The sequence below is a fragment of the Sitophilus oryzae genome, unplaced genomic scaffold, assembly GCF_002938485.1.
Source record: "Sitophilus oryzae breed Bouriz unplaced genomic scaffold, Soryzae_2.0 scaffold_1396_pilon_pilon, whole genome shotgun sequence".
Lineage (NCBI taxonomy): Eukaryota > Metazoa > Arthropoda > Insecta > Coleoptera > Curculionidae > Sitophilus > Sitophilus oryzae.
The window spans coordinates 1,754,121-1,775,216 of NW_022146055.1; the positions used below are offsets into that span (position 1 = coordinate 1,754,121).

Here is a 21,096-nt window from a genome sequence, read left to right on the forward strand (position 1 = left end):
TACTAATTGTCTAATATCTTACTTGTCTTAACTGGTGTAGTCGCAGACACTGGATGCTGCTGTTGCTGTTGAACAGTCACCGTTTGCTGCGGAACCTGCTGCACTTGTGGCATCGGCTGCACCGCTTGCATCTGCGTTGTTAGCAATCTCTGCGGCGCCATAGGCACGTTCCTAGCGGGCGTCGATGAGATCATCTTGACAGGCGTGACAGATGGCGCTGCGGGCGAAGCCACCATGCTACTATTAATCGCGTTGATAGCCGGATTGGGTGGAACAGACGTAGACGGGGACGACATCTGTTGAGGAACGGGACTAGCTTGAGGCGATGGCTGAGCCTGACCTGCTTGTATCTGAGTGCCCGTAGGAATAGTCTCGACCAATTTCATACCTATGCAAGCCTTAGGCCCGTAACTTTTACCTTCGACGGTTACCAACGAGACCAACGTGTCTATAACACCGTGGTTGTTAGCGATAAACGTACAAGATCTTTCTCCTAGTGACGATAAAGAATATAGACACTCTAAGGTGTAGATTAGTAACATCACATCGTGAATGGTGAGAAAGGAACATACTTTTTTGTATATAGTCGATTCCAAGGATCTAAGAAGGACATCTTCGTTCTTTTCGTTTTGACTAAGCTTGTTAAGGACTTCAACTGATGACAAGCAGGACGCCCTATCATCGCTCTGGATATTTTTACTGATAATCTTGAAAACTGAAGCTGCGATAAGATCAGTGCTGGCATCTTTCAATTCGAGTTCATTAGCCACGTTTCCTAACATATCTAATCCTAGATTTCTCAAAGTATTCCATTGAGAACTCGCGCATAATAACAAAAACCGAATAAACGTGTGATTTTTAGTTAACACTGATAGATTCTCTTCGAAGAAACAGAGATTTCGTAGAATAGTCGCGATCTGCAACACACGCTGGCCAACGTAGTCTTGAGTACCTAAAGTTCGTTTCAAACAAAACAAATCCCCATCCGCAGGATTAGTCTTAAACTTAAAATACTTCGGCGAAGAAAGACTGTCTTCAATGATTTCACACTCGGCGTCATCATCGTTGGTTTCTTTGGGTGGTGGTTGGCAGGTTTTATCACTTTCCAGTGTATCGACACCGGTGAATTTGAGAAAGTCTTCCTTTACCAAGGTATCACAAGGTTTTGTGTCCTCTTTGGTTGGTGAGTAGAACTTGGACTCGTTGGTGAGATCGAGGAATTCGTCGGATTCGAGAGCGTCGCTCCAAAAATTGTGGATAGGTTTCTTACGGATGTCACCATAGAAGTGCATGAACAAAGTTCGAAGAGAGCCTGGAAAAAATTATAATCACTTGTTAAGTTAGGTTACGATGAAGACTTTTGAAAATTTAGGTTTGTGTTTTGTCGCCGAAAACAAAATATATGTTCTGAATTTAAGCACTAAAAATTTCACAAAATCAATTTGTCTTAACTTTAATACTCTATCTTCTTACATACTTATTGAATTGATTCATTACCCTTTCCAATTTCTCTTATTTGTTTAACTAGACTTCTATACTAGCTTCTAAATCCCACTAGTCAACTCGCATACCAAACAATGTTGCCGTTTGTTGTCCCCTAATTTCGCAGTTCTACACGCGCATAAACGATAATCGGTCGGGTATTTTGCGTGCAATCTAAACAAAAAAAACTTACCCCAGAGACTATCCAACGCAATCAAGACACGCCTATGTGGTGTTTTGATTGTTATTACATATTTACAGCTGTTTTTAAAAAATAGCTTTTTAAAACGTTTTTAAAAAATAAAAACAGCTGTAAAAAAAATAAAAAAGTTCTATATTTGTGGGACCCGAACCTGGGACCTCTCGATTCTGAAGCGACAGCCTCATCAATGGATCCACAGCTGCTCTTGCGAAATTGGCTATAGCTAGCCGTTACTTTCCGCCGTTCTTAAAACCGTTCATAAAATAAGGCGACAGCAAACGGCAACATTGTTGGGGTATGCGAGTTGACAAGTGGGACGAAGAAGCTATTGACTTCTATCAGTTGGACAAGACCTCTTTATGACTACATTTCTTGCATATAGAGTGTCATAGATAAAGTCATTTTAATAGTTATTTAAATCGTTTCAACCCTGTAAATAGAAGTTGTGTCTTACTGTGATTAAAAATTCCTGCGTGAGCCAATAGGTAGGTGATGATCCTAGGATGGCGCTCCAGTTTCAAGGTATGTCTGCTGTCGTTTGACAGTAAGGTGCACACGTTGATGGCAAAATCCTGTTCGTTAGGAAGCGGTGATATAAGGGACAGAGCCAGCCGATCGTAGTCAGATTGCTTGTAGAGGTTGATGTCCATATGATTGTACTCCCGCCTGTCTTCTATACATATAAAGATATAATCAATTAGTACAATATCGTTAAACTTGTACCATTGAATAAATAAACTAAGGAAAGAGCGAAATATTATCTTTATATTCATACATTGGAAACTAACTAGGGCGACAACATAAGAAACGTTTTTTGATAGTTTAGTTTGTAATTTGAAATAAAAAGTAATAAAATATACATATATAATTAATACATAATTTGCGAGTTGTGTTTTCTGTGTTTATTTTTATTAATTCTTTTTATTTTATAATTGGTTTTAGGCAAAATATATAGCTTCGTTCCAATTTTAATATTTCTTTAAACATCACAATAATGTATAGAAAATTCATAAAAGCCCCAAAAAGGCAAAAAAATAACAGCCCCTCAAATTAATCAACCCAATGCATCGGAAAAAACTAATATAATCATTGCCACTCTCTTTCGGACTCTCTTGTGGCTATTACAATACCCAACGTTGTCAGCTCATCATAAATCAACAAACCTGGCAAGACCGCAAAGGAATTTCACCGACTGACTTGATTTCAGGTTGATCGATGACAATAGTTTTTTTAAATATTAAAAATAGGTTGCACTCTACACTCAATAATAAATTTGTCGATTTTGTTTTACGTCGAACCAAGAAATAAATGAGAACCATAATTAAAATAATCAAAAAAAAAGACGTCGGAGATGGCTTAGAATCGCCGTCATTTTGTACGTAAAATTTTGTGTTATTTCCACGCCAAATGGATGCCGTTTTTTTCACACGATAGTACTGATATAGTAATAAATACGAAAATAAACTAGTTATCGTTCTAAATCAACATTATTACTATGGTTAGTTTACGATGTTTTTAATCTGAGAATGATGGCACACCCAATATAAGTATTTCAATTTCTGCAATTCAGTATTTTTACTTTCGTAGCACGAAATCCGACAACGCCGCCATCGTCCAGTCCCTAGCAGAACGGTGCAGGATGCAGGGGTTAAACGGTAGCGACACCCCATCCGGTCATGTCACGCAGTGAAATCTCTACTGCGATTCGCTAACCAAAACACGGATTATTGCCGAAACAACGCCGACGTGTCGAAAGAGACCGATTGATTCTGGAAGAATTATAGTCTCCGCCGGTGTTGCCGGCTTTATATAATTACCCTGAAAAAAGGAAAATATATTTGGATATTTTTCCTTTGTATGTATTCTTTCAATCAATCCTACAATGACTAGAAAAAGATCGAGAAATTAAGTAAATAGTAAACAACTCTAAACTTTGAAAAAATAATGTTCATGTAAAGTGGTTGTGTATAGCGTACGGTAGATCTCGGTCAAAAATCGAAGGAAATAATGGAATAACTTGTTTTCTTGCATTTTCACTTTTATTTTCCGTTTTTTTTTCGATCACATGGTATATGTAATATAATGAAATTACCGATTTTAGAAATTTCGATTATTGTAAAGAAATTAGTACGTTTTCCCACTAGGTCATATCCCTGGGTCATACTTTCAGGTATGTCGGAGAAGCGGCAACGTCGCGTCGGCGGCCGTGGAGGTGCGAACAGCAGCCACCGCGGCTGTGGCGCCATCTGCGATGTATCGATCCACCCCCTGACTCCCCTAAGTTCACTGGCAGACCCGGGACCGGAATTATTTCTGCTGACCTATGCCAGCACAAAGACAAATTTGGTTTCCTTGTTTCGTTAATGAATAATCTACTATATTAAAGTTTTTTACACTCTAATGCCATTTAATATACATACAAACATTTATGTACTGTTTAGTGTTTAAACAATATCGTAGACACGAACGTTTTATAACGATACTTGAACAGTACACAAAATTCATTAAATAAAATTTACAATGAATAAAACTTAGTTCAATGTACAGGAATAGGCCATAGAAGTTATTGATTTACTCGTATGTGTTTGAAAAAGGCCGTTAGCATTTAATCTGAGATAAGATATAAAATATAAATGTAAATATGTGTGGCTAACTGTTAATATACAGTTGCGATTGTATGTTGATCTCACAATTTTAACAAACAAGAATTTTATCTATTATACTAAAATGTACTGACGAGTACTCACAAAGGCAAGAGTACACTATTTTTAACTGACTTTAATTTCCCCTTTAAAGTAAAGTCTGTCAATCTGTCGAAGGAATTAATGAAGAATTATCGTCAGATGATGATCCAAACAATGACAGAAGTATTTCACAAAAAAAAACAACTTTTATTTCCTATACTTCTCTTTCAGTGGCGAAATATCCAGACATTTAAGATTTGGCAGTTTGTTATAAGCTACAGACACATCATGTCCCACTCACAACCGCTTTGTCGATAATTGATTTCTAAAACCATAATAATTATACTATATGATCGGGAAAAAAACGGCGTCAGCGATGGCTATGAAATGAAAATCGCTGTCATTTTATATGTAAAATTATATGGGGAATGTCATTGATCGCCATTTCCAAGCCAACTGGACGTCGTTTTTTTTCGATCATACGGTAAATATTTGATCCATAATAATGTTGCATTTAGACATTCGAGACGTTTTTCACATAAAGATTTTTTTTATTTTTAAATAATTTTCTGAAAGTTTTATAGAAACTCATTCAAGAATTCTCCAGAATTAAATCACTAAAGATCTTATAAAACCTAACAGTATTTTCTTTAGACCGAATCTTGCCTGGGTAATTTTATTTTTAATTCAAATGTTCTGACGTATATTCGACGAATAAATATTTATGAAGCTGTAAAATTTGGGCATTCCAAAACTAACATTATTTGTATTTATGAGCGCTTACTTTGAAAAAACATTTAATATATTTTTGGCTTAAGTTATTGTCGACCGATTATTTATAGTCTGTCCAACGACAAAATCATTGACAGTGATTAATTATTTTTCAAACTAGTTTATTTTATATTACAATGAAATAAGTTAGTACAATTGCAATGCAAAGCGGGAAATTATTATACAGTATGTCCCCGGATTGTCTTTACAAGAGGAAAAACTTTTTCATTACTGACATTTTGAGAAAATCGCATTCTTCATAAAATTTTTAAATTAAAAGTTATAGAATTTTACGCAGAATCTAAATAGAAAATAGAAAACAGAAACAGTCGTATCCAGAAAAAAGTTCAAATACGGCACACAATCAATCATCTGAATAGCCCCATTTAAAAACCATGCACCACTGTAACATTCGATATTGTTATTCGACAGAACAATCGAAACAGCCAGTGTGAACGGGCTATTAGGTTCCTGTACTCGTGGAATATTTCGATATTTTTTTTCGGTCCTCTTAAGAAAAAAGTCTCTAATGAGAAGATCGCCTTTCTAACGCCGGGACTACACCAAACTGTGCAAATCCGGCCCGGCGGCCTGTGACGCCGGCAAAAGTCGGCGAGTCAGGTTGTTGAAACAAATAAAGTTGCGGCAACCAAAAGCCGGCGACACGACTCATGCAGCTCGGAATGCTTGCGGATACTGTCGGTAAAGATCAAACGAGTATTGAGCAATCGCAAAACTCGGCGAGTCAGGTTGTTGAAACCAATAAAAAGTTGCGGCAACCAAAAGCCGGCGACACGACTCGTGCAGCTCGGGATGCTTGCGGATACTGTCGGTAAAGATCAAACGAATATTGAGCAACCGGCGACCAGCGACTAGTCCTTTTTTTTTGGTTCACTCGTATGGTGAAATATCTTTATAGTCAAGCGTTGGCGGTTTTCTTTGAGAAGGGATTAGGAAGAAAAGACCTAAGAGTATAGAACCGGAGTAAAATGAAAAAGACATTGTTGATTGAGCTACACCATAAAGAAGACAATTTATAGAATCCTAAAAGGAATATTACAAAATATAAATAATAAGCTGCATGATTCATTGATGTCAATTACAGACGCTTTGTAAATTGAAGTCAGAAACTGAAGGTAAAGCAATAGATCATTCTCGTACAGGGCAAAGAACACTAACGACAGAAAGTTGTTCATCGCTGCATACGACAGTGTGATCCATGAACACGGTGTCTCCTCGCGAGTCAGGGGTCTCCTCGAAGTCTACTCGCCGAGGCAAGCCGCGCGAATTGGGACAAGGCTCTAAAATCTCGAAGTCCTTGCTTACAGCGTTGCCAGTTTTCACCTTTTTGAAAATTGCTTTAAGAAAAAAAAAGAAAAGATAAAAGACATGAAGATTATGATATTTACGAAAAAAAAAACGATTTTAGATAAATTCTTGAATCTAGCCCATAAGGCTAGAAAAAAGCATAAACGATAATCGGTCGGGTAAAAAAATAAAAAAGTTCTATATTTGTGGGATTATCCTGGGACCTCTCGATGCGACGACCTTACCCACGGAACCACAGCTGCTTTCGTGGGAAGGATATAGCTAGGCATTACTTAGTTCTGCCGTTCATAACGCAATAATAAGTACCATCTGACAACAGCGCTAACATTTCAAATGATTTATATCGTCTGTGAAACGTGATAAACTGCTAAGTCCATTATTCCTAATTTTAGAGGAGAGCAAAAAAACGGTACAAAAAAAATATGTACACATGTGGGAAGTATTTTGATGCGTTAATATGATAAAGATATAAGAATTTTATTTGCTGGGGAACAATAAAACTCAATATTTCGTGTTACGTCATTTTTTTCCGACACAATAGGCAGATAGCAGATATTCGTCTTGCAGAAATAAGAAATAAAAATATACTTCTGGAGATAGCAACTTTTATTGTTTGAAATTTTGAAAGTGGAAATGAATATTACCCAAACAGATTTATAATCAATTAAATTTAAAAAATATGATATTCATAACCATATATTTATAATATCGTCGGTCTAGAAGCAAAACACAAGTCCAAAAACGAATAAATTTTTAATGGAAATTTTAAAATTTTTGGCATTTTTAAAGAACTGAAGTAGCAGAATTTTGGACTTAATGAATATGAAAATTATTTAAAAATTAAACTTATAATTCTTAGAAGATATGATAGAATCCTTCCATGCTTATCCTAATTTTTGTACAACGGTAGTAGACCGAGCTTGGAAGACGGTGCGTGATTTTAATAAATTTTTATTACTTTTCTCCTTATTTTTTTAATTTTTATAGAAATTATGTATCATTTATGTGAAAATACGTTGAAAAAAATAAAACTGATTGGGTATTATGGAACTTCTTGTACAAGTAAGTAATGTTTTTTAAACTATTTATAGCACGCCGATGAATTGCTCGTGTATAGAGAATTTCGTTTTTCCCCTTACACTTTATGGATACCCCGTATTTACAGGACGGATCGACGCAGGGTCGGACTGGCCATATTATATAGATAGGTATTAGGGGGGGGGGGCCTTTATAGTTCATTAATAATTAATGAGAATTAAGAATAATTATTATTCTCAACAATATTTGCTTTTGCATTGCATTATGGAATTTGCATTGCATAGGGTAGTTCCCTGATTTCTATACAGGGTGAGTCTTAAATAAGTGCAAATATGTGCAGGGCTGGTAAATCTCGATAAAAGAAACATAATATTTTCTCTTTACCGTTTTTTTTTCAAATAAATCCAAAACAACCGAGTTATTTCACTTTTAAAATTTCCAATGTTTTGCTATAATTTTGAGAATCATTGGATTTTCTTTCTTGTAAATTTAATCTACTACCTATATTACCATATTACAAACAAAGTATGTTTTTAAACTAAAAATTAAAAAAAATCCAATTTTTTTTTAAATTCCAAATTTTCAAAAAAAAAATTCGCGCAAAAAACCTCATAATCGTGTTTCTTGGGTCGAAATATACTACCCTAAAAATATTTGCACTTATTTAAGACTCACCCTGCATATAATAGGGAAAAATTGAAGAAAACGTAAGGCGAAAAAATACGCCAAAAAAACATACTAGCCCCTCCTTACATTGCCACCCAGGCCCCTTTGGCCTAGTGCGACCCTGGATCGACGTACTGAACTAAAAAACATACGACTAAGAATCTGTGTGTTTGCTGTAGCGTGATCGTAACGAAAATTACGGAGATAGCAGTATTTCGGTGGCTATTTCAGATCACTAGGAGTTAGCAGATATTATTGAGTTAAAATAAAAATTTTTCTTTAATGGGAAAAAATATCTTTGCTTTCCCTACTTATAGAGTATTTTTTTCTCTTTCTAATGGTATGAAAAAACTTATTAACCTAAAAAATGGAGTTAGCAGGTTTTCACGTTTCACTGACGATATGTCTACCCTACCATGCTTACTGCTGTGACTTCGTGATTTCAGAGCCTTGTGCGAGTTGACAGCCGGCTAGTCGGCGAATACCGCCGGATTTATAGTTTGTTGTGGTCCCAGGGGTGCAACTTTGTTCATGTTTCAAAGCGATAGCAAAGTAATTTGTAGCTTGATGCACTATGTTCAGTAGCAACATCGATTCGTAGCGATATTCTGATTTCTCGCTTTGTGGCGAGGCGACAGTCTAGACACGTGTGCAAGAGTGTGATAGTGATACCATATTTCACAGCATTTGAGCGACACTAGGTTTGCAATGAACATAGTACCGATCTAGTTTCGACATCGCTTCTAAACGATCGGTTGCTAACTTGAACAAAATTGCACTCCAGCATTACAGGGAGCGGGTCTATTGACTGGCGCAGAGATCAGCTGATCGGTGACCTATACTCACCGGCTACGTTGTGCTGCGAATAGTTGTAGGAGTGCGGCACGGAGTGAAGAGCACGCGAAGAAAACCTCTTGTGCCGGCTTTCTTCGTCGTCGTCGCTGGCCCGATCCGCCTCGTCGCCCAAGTTGTGCACCTTCTCCCATCGGTCCAGGTACCTAAAAACAATAAGAAAACATTACTCAGTCTGTGTAGTGAAGTCATAGGATAAATGCCAATTTGAAACAAGACCAACCGTTTTTTTTGAAATCGGAAATAACAATCATGCTCTGCTAAATAAGTAGAGAGATGTACTATATTATAAGGGGCATCATCATAGTGCTATTATGACTTCATTCACATATGACATATACATTCATGACATATTCACTAGTGCTATTGCTATTATGAATTCATAATAACACGCAAATTTTAAAATAAGAAACAAGCAAAAAAAGGTACGTAAATACGTTTATTTATTGTAAATATTAATTATAATATCAGTACAATTGGTTAAATTAATTCCAGACGATGACAGGTGAGTTGAATTTTTAAAAAAAGTAAATTTATTTCCTGAGTGTTTGAACTTGTTGAAGACCCATCATTGCCAGAAATGTTACCCAAAATATTACATGACACTTTTTTCTTATTTTCTTTGGAATTTTCCATATAGCTCTCTGCCACTGTGTTAGAGCGCCAACCACCACGTCTTTTAACAGTTAATAAATCCACTCCTGAATCTGCAAGCAACGACGCAGACGATCTACGGAAACAATGTCCAGTGTATTGTTGTGGATTTGGCAGACTTAGGAACAATGCTATTTTATACGGCATTTTCCCTAAAGTATTAATGCCAACGGGTTGCTTAATACATTTTCCACTTCTGTACCCCTCAAAAAATCGAGTATGCTCTGTGTTGCTTGGCCGCATAGCTATATTCGAACCATTTCCACCATATTTATTAAAATCTAAAATAAATAAAATATAAAAAATCTCGTGATATCTTTGTTTTCGTAAATGCATTGTTCTTCATCTTTAACATTTTGCAGATGCAGATTTGTCAACTCGATACGCCGGCAGGCTCCCGCAAGTCCCACTATCAATGAAACTTTTGTCAGGAAATAAGTTTTATCATTCTTCCAAAGGCTTCCAACAAAAAACGAGTTATGTCTCCTTTTCTTAAAATTTTCGATTTTTTTGACCGAAATCCTTCCGATTTTCTTTTTAGAAATGCAATTAAATGGCGACTAATATCTGTATTTTTCTTCACTGATATAACTGAACGTAGCATGGAATAATATACCCAAAGTGATGAAGCCTTCCTATGTTTTGAAAGATGTTCAAAATATGCCAGGAGAACCTTTTCGTTACTACTATTCTTAATTCCTTTCCCTTTACACCAATCTTCAAGTTTTACATAGGCTTGCTCGTACGTTTGTCTTGATTTTTCGGGAAGCAGGGAATCGACAATGTTTTGCGCAATGCCTTCAATATCCGAAGGGACACTTTCAGAATCAGAATCACCCATATTAATATTATTATTTTTTGCTTTTTGCTAAAACTGAACGTTTAACACAAACTTGAACATCAATAATTGAATTGTCAAAGTCAAAATGGAAACAATCAACAAGCACGGTTACCACGGCGTCGACTAATATGGGCACCTAATAATTTTGAATTTTAATTTTTATGAGGATATCTCTGATATTTTAAATTAAATCTAATCTTTTTGGATCGTCCTTCGTGTCGCGTCGTAGATTAAATTTTGAATGATACACGTTCGATACGAATTTTTTAATGAAACTTGTGTAAATAAGCCACTTGGCTGACGCCTCGTGGCTTAACGTTACACGCGTTTCATTATGATGTTCGTATCGAACTTGTATCATTAATAACTATAATGTTTGGGTTTGGTTAGGTTTTTGTTTGTTTGGTTGTGTGTTATTCTCGAAATTAACCGGGTAATGTCAATATTAACCGAATATCGGATCTTAACCGTAACATATGCATTATGTAGAGGGTGGTCCCAAAACGTATATTGGGGAAACTTCGTCAGTATATTATAAATTAATGTCCTAAAATGCTTCGTTTCGGAGATACAGGGTGTAGAAGTTTAATTTTTGTTTCGATTTTTTCAAAATGATTTCTGAGCTAACGTTAGTATTTCGACGTCATTATTATACCTACTTGCAGAGAGCGCAACCGACATATTTTTTAGCTGTTGGAAAAGTATTAAGTGTATTCACTACCCAGCGGAAAAACATTTCCGTCATTTTTTATGTAAAAAAGGCCTCTTGGTATAAATCGCTACGAGTAATGGTTCTCAAGATAATTGGAATCAAAATAGTCAATACATGTCATAACTGACAAAAATTATACATGTAGACTAGATAGTTATTTTGAAGTAATAAATTTGAAATGTTTTTGTAACAAAGATTCAACAGAAAGTGTTTTATCGTAGTTTTTTTCTAGAAAAAAATTCAAGATTAGCTTAAAAAATAGAAAGTTTTTTTGGTTGAAAAAACATTTTTTTATTTTTTGCCAATAATGACATATGACTATTTCAATTTTAAATATTTTTAATACAGTTGCTCGTAGCGATTTTTACCAAGACACATTTTATACTATACTAAAAAATATTATGCTAACAGGCATTTGTTACATAACTTCACTTTCACCCCACACATACCACAAAAATTTCAATTTTTTAAGTATTTTATTGCATTTTTTTTTTCAATGTTCTGCCAAGAAATTTTGCTAGTAAACATCAGATTCCTATTCAACTCCCAAAAAAAATGAATCAGAATTACTCCAAAAACTTTCCCTCAAAAAATACAATTTGACTAGACTATCGCCACGTGATCGACAAGGGGCGTTCCGAGCTGTGATGTCAGCTCGCGGACGCTCTTTGCTGTTTAGATGCAGTGGTGCGGCTAATGAGTTAATTTGTATTGCATTTTTCATTTATTTTTCTTGTTGTTTTGTGTTAGAGGGTAAAGAGGTTAGAACAATATGAATCATCATAATATTAATATAGATTACAGATGCTACAATTAAAGGCTTTTTTATATTTATAAAAGGCTGACGCCGTTTTTATTCGATCATACGGTATAATAAGTATCTAGTGTGTTCTATATAATATACAGATTATTATGTTATTTTATTGGTTATGATAAACGGATACTAGTAAATAATAGGAGAAGAAACTCCCGATGGAACATCGGTTTCGAGCTGCGGCTCACTTTTCGGGTGGGTGGAGCCAGGTCCTTATTTAAATATTTAATTACATTTCTCTTGAGATATGTAATTTCATCTCTTGAGATATGCATTTTCAAACATCATTGGCATCACTACTTCATATTCTAAAATTCTAACCATGGGTCCTAATTTCAATAAATGTGCAAAATCAATTGATTAGTGGATACTCGCTACTCAACTAAATTACTAGCCGCGCCTGAACTAGGCCGAAGCGCTCGTTTCATCGCTGCTCATTTCTTTGAGCCCTGAACCTTAGGTCAGTGGCCGATAGCCATTGCCCAATCAAACAACAAACCAGCAATACTATCACGAAACCCGCGTAAGCACGGCGATGCGTCACGGTTTGTTTTTTTTTCTGCCGACAACGCATGGCTCCAGTGGCGTAGCATAACATGGCGAACGACGCCAGTGGCGCCCGTCGACCGCCTTACTGACCTAGGACAAGGCGACAACGGACAAGGACGGAGACTAGTCCCGCCAAAAACCTCCTCCCCTGCTCCTCCTCGTCCCGCGGCAGTAGACAACAAGGCGGAAGAGAGGGGGGAGAACACACCGTCGACCACGTGACAGTGCGAGGGTGCTCCCGGTCGTAGTTTGTTGTTGTCGGCGGAACGGCGACGAGCACCAACCAGTCTCCGTCGGGGTGCCGGCAGAGAAGTAAGTAAACGCCGATCGCCGGGCCCAGTGATAGCCCAGCTGTGATCTCGAGCGATCGACGAGAACGCGCGCCAATGGATAGACTATCTCCGATAAATACGCTGGTCGGGCAAGTTTTTTTCTCGAGCCCTAGCACCATTCCTGCTGATTCCTAAGTAAAATGATGTCCTCAATCCAAATATATAGCTCCCGTCTTCTTCTACCACGCTCCATTATCGAGGAATTCCCATTTCTATCAATCAATTTTCGATAATAATTTCATAGACATGAATTTAATTTGGAGAGATGAAAATACTTATTTTCACTCTAAACAAAATATTAAATTGCTTGCCATTTTATCCTGAGATATAACTTCCTCGTCCCAAAAAACCAGCAGTACTCCCGCCAACCTGCTTGCATTCTACTTCCCTGAAAATCTCTTCTCCAGCTTAGCGATATCTTGATTGAACAGTTCCTCGTGTTCATCTGTGAGTGCTCCTAAATTTTCAGAAAAGAAGTTTAGGTGCGAGTGGAGAAAATGCATTTTAGGAGATATGTTACATCCCATGGCCTTGTACCCTAAGCATAGGGTTACCTCTATTCTAGAAGACAGTCCTCTTTACAGTCTGATCAAAATCTAAACATATTCATCTATCGTCAGTCGCCACAAGCCTGTGTTGTCCGTTGCTTTCACAACTGTTTGATCAATCCTAATTTGATGTACAAAGGTGGCAAGTAGATATTTTCCATGAGACCAAAGGATTGTGGGCAACATTTTTCTGATTAGGAGTAAATCTTTCTCGCAAAATTTATTAGTTTCTATAAAAGGTGTTCCTTAAGAACATGCTAATATTTAAGGAGGTGAATCTTGGATGTATTCTCTTCTATCGAGGCAACGGCATAGCTACGTTGAAACATCGGTTCCCAATAGAACACCGAAGTTAAGAGACGTAAGGCGATACTGGTGGATGGACGGGTAACCGGTTCGAAACTCTGTATCGTGCTGTTGTCCAAGGGAAAAGTGTAAAATCTATTGATACACACTGCTCATTCACGCCGGTTCGAGGCCGGATGAGATCGGATATCTCGTGAGTAAGAGTTGATTTAGACACTTCCTAAGTCGGTAGGATGGCCGAGGACCGCGGTTCGGATTCCGCATAAACAAAGTAGGCCCCGTCCAGATTAGCCCTGGCAGAAAAAAGGAGACGTTAACTGAAATCTTTACTTTACTTTTGGATGTATTCTAAGAAAAAAACTTCATATGAATATAGGTATCTCCTAAACACTTTAACTTTTTAGAAACAGGGTAGTAAAATTTTCTATTTTTTTTTCAAAATTTCAAATTTTCTCTGATGGTATATTTGATACTCGTCTTCTATGCATCAAAATGCTTATTTTGATATACCTACAAAAAAAAACTGTTTCATTTCTTAATCAGTCACCGCATCATATTTTCAGCGATTTGATCCTGAAATAAACTGACTTTAATTTTTTAAGCAAAAACTATGCGTCGCGCGTCGGACGAAAAAAATCAAGAGACAAAAAATGTTTAGAAATGAATGGAGATTTAGAGAATAATTCTTATTTTAAGAAGATAGTGGTGAGCCACTTTTTCCTCCAAAAACATTCAATTTAAAACCCGTATGGATGGCACTGGTTGAAATAAATAAAATTCTTTGTACACCAAAAAAAGGTATTTTGATGCATAGAAAAGTGTATCAAGTTTCATGTCTGTAATTAAATCAGAGTTATTACGAAAAAGTTTATTTTAGAAAAATGTACCACCTTTTATCTCAGAAATTTAAGAATTAAAAAAGATATTTAGGATATACATTTATGTTTTTGTCTTAGAATAGGTCCAAGAAGCACGCCCTTAAATATTAGCATGTCATTAAGGAACACCCTGTATATTGATACAGCAATACAGCATGTTGCTTTATATGTTGCTATAAACTTGTAACTTTATTATCTACTGGAGATGGAAGCTGAATATGTACATAACTGAAAAACATTCGATAAAAACAGTTAAATCGGCCCGGTTTATTGATTTTATTACAATTTAAGCGATACTACACCCCCTAAAAAAGCCTTCTTACAAAAGTTGTTTTCAGAACACTTAATATCTCCAGTACCCCAGAAATAACAATGTAGAAGCCAAAATAATTCTTCTAGCAAACTATCGAAAAGCTGTAAAAATGGGTAAGGCGATGTACATCAAAAACGGGGTGTGACGGAAGAAAATGGAATTCATGTTTGGATTCAGGTCATTTTTTTTTATAAAAATCGGCGAGAATGATGTCAGGCTCGATTTTCACGCAGACCATTGATACTAGCGATGTCAACCAACATTATTTACAACTCTTTATTTCCACTAACTAAATCACTCCATATTTGAATAAGCCTTAATAATTTTACAACAAAATATTAAGGTACCGCATCGACGCTTATTTAGTAGTAGTTTAAATTTCAATCTAGAGTGCCATGGCTGTGTTAAAAATAAAACCCTAATTTTTAATCAAGGAGCCTTGGAAAAATAGATTTGATCGTTTAATGTTTTTAGTGTCTTGCCCTGGCCGATTAAAAGATGCCCAAATCGTATTTTAGATCATATCTCAATTTTTTTCAAATGGAACGAGGGTGGATCATTAGCATATTTCGAAAAATATTTTTTTACGAATAATTTGATATTGACCAAGTGTAGTGGTAATTCTTACAATTTGTGTCAGAGAATATTCAGATTGTACTCGTTGAAATTTAAATGAAAATTCCACACCTGTAATTTTTAACCAATCAAAACGTGTTTTTTTGATAAATCACCATGGCAACGGATAAATTTTAGTGAAAATTTCACACCTCTACTTTTCAACCAATAACATGCTTTAATGTTGACAATAAATTTTTTCGAGGCGCCACGAAACTTTAGTGGAAATTTTTTGACAGTTGAAAAGGTAAACATAAGATCTACAATCATAATGTGAATGAACTACAATGTCTATATATTGAAATATTACCCATTTGAGTTTTAGCATTTGATGTAACTAAGGTTGGTAATATTTTTTATTTAAGGAAATATGTTAGATATACTCACATATGAATTTCTTCGAAATTGCCATGTTCTAAAAAATATAGTTCTGCCGCCTTTATTTAACTAAAGCTGGTATTTTTCTATTTAACGAAATATGATGGATATATCTATATGATTTTTTTAGAATTTATTTCATGTTGAATTATCTTCAATGCCAAATCTTTAATGATATCGACTAATATAGCAAAATAATAACGAAACACATTTAGTAATTATAGGTTTTATTAATATTAAAAACACAATTATTGTAAATGTTTGTAGGCTGGCTTGAATTGGTGGTTTGAATCTGGGTATTTTCTGTTTTATTTTGCATTGTGCTCTGATCATGATTGAACTGGCTAGTACTTGATGAAATGCTCCTCATGGATTCAATCATCTGTTGATGATGTTCAGCGTCCAACTGTAAGTAAGGTTTGATCGACTGACTATTACTATGTCCAGTAATTTTAATGAGCTGTTGTTCACCAACTCCTTTCTTGGCCAAATTCGAAACAGCTGTTGCTCTTGCAGAATGATTGGTTATTTTAACTTTTTTAGTGTCAATTCCTATATCTGAAGCTGCTGATTTAAACCATGAAGATACAATGTTCTTACCAACTGGGCTATTCTTGTACCATCCTTTCGAATTGGGTTGATTCCAGTATGGGTTTGGTGTTAAGAATAGTCTGTCGGTTTGAATAAGATTTCCCCTTTTTTCCATCAACTTTCTAAACAAGCGAACCGGACACATTTGTGGATTTTCGAAATTTCTAATCAACCATTTACTATCCGACAGTTTTTTAGAACCACCTTGTGTGGTTTTAGAGAAAATTGGATTATATTCTATCCGACCTTTTGGGTTTCCGAAATTATCAGTTTCTTCTTTGAAGTATTGGATACAAGCAGAATGTCCTTCCCCTCCTCTCCATGCCAGCTCATGTGAAACTATGTGAAAAAATTTACGCTGCAACCCATCTGGAGTATTTTCATCCCACATTTCAATAATTTTTTTGTATTCGTCACTGGTTAAGGCTGAAGCACTCACTTTTCTTTTTGCTGAATCTCTCTGTAGTATTTTGCGCTTAGCATCGCGTGCAGCTCTGGCGGTCACAAATTCCACATCAGAAAACGGATTAAATTTTATTTTATATTTTTCGTAATAAATTTCTTGCAACTGCTTAGCAGTAGAGTTCCACATCACTTTGACCACACTTTCCTTATAATCTTCAAAATTTTTCTTTTTCATATTAAATGCGTAGTCCTCCAGTATAGTAGCCAGCTGTACTACACTCATACACTCATGAATATTATACGACTTTTCATCACAAAATTCAACAAACTGTTTCCATACACTTGATTTTGATTTTCGGGTGTTATCTGGTTTTATATTTTCAATTTCTTCTTTAATGACTTGTTGGTTTATTTTTCCAAATCGCGACATTTCGCTATACACTTCTTACTCTACGTACAGACGTTTTAAAACTAGTAATAGCTTAATGACAGAATCGGGATATATAAATCCGGACATTTTTTCTCGCTCATGAATATTTTTAGAAAATTATCCCTCGTCTTCGACTCGGGATAATTTTCAAAATATTCATGGGCTCGAAAAAATTTCCGGAAATAATTTGACCTCTAGTGGTATTACTAGTGAAAATTCCACACCTGTAATTTTTAACCAATCAAAACGTGTTTTTTTGACAAATCACCATGGCAACGGATACATTTTAGTGAAAATTTTTTCCTTGTGGGCACCCAACAGCGAATTATACTGTTAATTTTTTGGCGTTTATGACAGAATATCTTTTTGAGAGTCTGGTTTTTATTTGTTTACATGATAATTTTGATACATTTCAATTACAAAGCTGAGATGAAAGTTTGTAAACTGCTTCCATACGCTTGACTTCGATTTCCTAGTATTCGCGGGTGTCAACTGCTTAATCTCCTGGCGAATATTTTCTTTGTTTTCATGATCGAAACGGAACATTTTTTTTAAGCCGTGCCGCTTGACAGCTTCAAAACTGAAATAGTTTTTAGGCATAGATAAATGAAACAAGTTTAGATTGGAAAGTGCCCATAAGGACAATGTAAACACTATTTGGCGCTATTCTTGCAACGGTCGCGACCCAAAACTTTTGAAAATTTCGGAGCGGTTCGGCTTTTTCCGGAATTATATCGCCAAATATTGTTTGTTCAAATTTATTATTTTTGTTTAATTTTATAAATAAAATACAGTGTGTTGCATCCAAGAAAGTTTATTTTATATAAGGACGCATGTATGAAATACCTATGAAACATTGGAAACTGACGTTATGCCCCGATCCACGATGGTTTTTGCAGTTCACAGTTCACAGCACAGCTTTATAAGTTTTTACTGCCACTTTTTCACAATTATCACCGGTTGGAGTAAATAAAACTTGAATTAAACTCACAAAATAGCAATAATTACTTTGCAAATGGACGTTATAAACACTTTCCGGAATTTCTTTAATGAGAGCGGTTTAGATTTTGAAAGATTATTATGATTTTTGAAGATTCTGACTTTGACAAGAGAAAATTATTTCTGTTTTTGTTTGCCGTTGTTCCTAGCGACCGCTATAGCAGCGCCAGATCGCAAATAACGGTCGCGACCCAAAATAATTTCGGAACCTAAAATTTTTACGGGCTTTCCAATTGTTCCAATCTAAACTTGTTGCATTTATCTATGTTTTTAGGTTTGGGTGTCACTTAGTTGTCATAGTAACTAAATAATCAATTCGACCAAAAATCGAAAAATACATTTTAATTATTTGATTTTCAAACACAATTTGGTGTGGAATTTTCTTACCGAATACCACACGAGGCCAAATTAAATCCGGACATTTTTTCTCGCTCATGAATATTTTCAAAATTATCCCGAGTCGAAGACGACCAAACCAAACCAAACCAAACCCGAAAAAAATTCCGGAAATAATTTGACCTCTAGTGGTATTACTAGTGAAAGTTATTACCACACATAGCACTACTAGTGCTAGGAATGGAGAAACTACCAGTTGGAGCAATGGGGAAAGTAGTGTAATTTAGGCGTAATGATATTATCTTTGTAGATACGATAGTGTTTTCTCTGTGTATATTTTTAACACAATTTGCTGTTATTAGGCACTATTGTAAACTGAGTTGGGAAAGAATAATAACTTAGCTAATACAACAATTGTGTGTGTCTATGTTTACTAAAATCTAAGTACAAATGAAACAGAAAAAAGTGACGGTAATATTCTCAGGTTATCCCCAAAACCCTTTTTTGGACTAACAATAGTTACATTTTTGCATTACATTATGGGTAGTTCCTTGATTTCAAATACTAACAACAAATCCATGTACGAAAAAATTGAACAAAACGTAAAGCCAAAAATACGCAAATTTCCACTCGGACCCCTTCTCACAATTTCACCCGGGCTCCTCTGGGCGACGATATCCATTTTACAGGAATTTTTTAGTTTTCTTAATCTGTTGAGTATAATTAATATAATAATAATTGAATATAGCAAACGATGTCCAAATAATAACGCAACCATAATATATTTTGTATATTTACATAGTATTTGGCAACATCAGTTTCCTCTGTAATGGTCAGTTTTGTGACATCGTCAGTTTTTCCTCTTACCCTTCATATGATTTTTCAATTCTGAGTTATGAATTATTATCGATACAGGAACACTGGCAAAAAGAACATAATTGTAAAATCGGAAAGACAGATTGTTTCTTTGTAATTTATCTATTGCGACAAAGATAGAATTGACTAAGTTTTTTCCTCATATTTCATCGTTATCGTTTCCTCATCACCTTCATTTTTCATCTCCAACGAAACCTTCTAAACGGTCAGCAAGCGAATTCTATCAGAATAATGGCAATATAAACCAAAAATGTATTAAAAATAGCAAATTATGCTTTATTTACGGAAAAAAAAATTAAACATTTTTTTAACAGAATTCTAAAAATTAATACAATACTGAAACTATCAAACTAAAAAAACTACAAGTAGTTAAAAATATAAGAGATACGCTTCAGAATATTAAGATGGTTTATATTATGATGAAATGGTTTAGTAAAAAAAATCGCAAAATAAAACACTAATTCGCCACAATACACCAAAACACTTTAATTCTGCACTGAACGCGCGTTTCGCTAATCAGCAGATGAAGACTTAGGTAACAGTCTTAGTTTTATTTTGCTGTTGTAACACCAAAGGGTCAACCATCAACTGTAATAGAAAAAAATGGTGCAAATATACCGGACGTAGATAAATGCACCTAAACTCACTGTCAGGATAAACTACAAATTTGATTTGCTTTGTTATAAAAAGTTGATAATGATGATGACTGAAGTATTCACCGATCTTGAATAGTGTTGTGAGTGTCCGCCGTATATACTCCTGACGATTTCCTACTGAAATAGTGATTTGGTATGAGCGCTATAAACTTTTGCTATAGTATACTATTTCTGGTCCCCCCTTGGTTGCGCTCCATATTCATCTCGGCGCTGTTGCCGCTACCATCACAACATTGCAGCGAGGTTGTCGCTTTTAGGCACCTAAACCACGTGGTGTGCGAAGCCGAGGGCTAACCTTTCCATCGGTACGCAGCTCGCGACTGGGCTCGACCCTGCGACACGCCGTCTGCCCAGTCTGGCTCGCGTTTCTGCGAGGAGTCACACATACGTCGGACCAGACCAAACCAGACGGACGGTGATCGAAAATCGGAAGAATGGAGCCAGGGGATTCCGGAGTCGCCTACCGCTGTGGCTGGCGCCGTCGGCAGAATGCAAGGCAAGGACGGGAGGTGTCGACGTCATCGACGACGCGCGGTGTGTACACACTCGCGGCCGTCGTGTACCACGAGCTAGAGTGTGAATAAACTCTCGAGTCGGCTTGGAATAGATAGCCGGTTACGGAGAAAGAGAGAGATATGAGTGTATATCATAGACTTAGAATAAAATATAGACTGAGCATCTCATTCATAAATAGCTGGAAGATGCGGACAGACAACGTCTTGTTATTGTTGTGTTATTGTTTTTGGCTCTAACGAGTGCGACACGAGCGATAGATAGGCTGTCTCCGTCGTAACGGTCGTTTCCTGACGGCTCTGCCGCCCAACGCAACACTGTCCTTT

The 21,096-nt window shown here is 36.1% G+C and overlaps 1 protein-coding gene across 6 annotated transcripts in view; it reads right to left on the reverse strand.

Moving 5' to 3' along the window:
- Positions 1-21,096, reverse strand: part of LOC115875821 (AT-rich interactive domain-containing protein 2) — an 88,442-nt gene that overhangs the window by 46,222 nt on the left and 21,124 nt on the right. For all 6 annotated transcript variants that reach the window (XM_030891343.1, XM_030891344.1, XM_030891341.1 and 3 more), the window contains exons 4-6: positions 9,019-9,170; positions 2,139-2,357; positions 23-1,312 (exon numbers count right to left, since the gene is read on the reverse strand). In XM_030891343.1, coding sequence (XP_030747203.1) covers positions 23-1,312; positions 2,139-2,357; positions 9,019-9,170 — 1,661 coding nt within the window. The remainder of the gene's footprint in view (positions 1-22; positions 1,313-2,138; positions 2,358-9,018; positions 9,171-21,096) is intronic.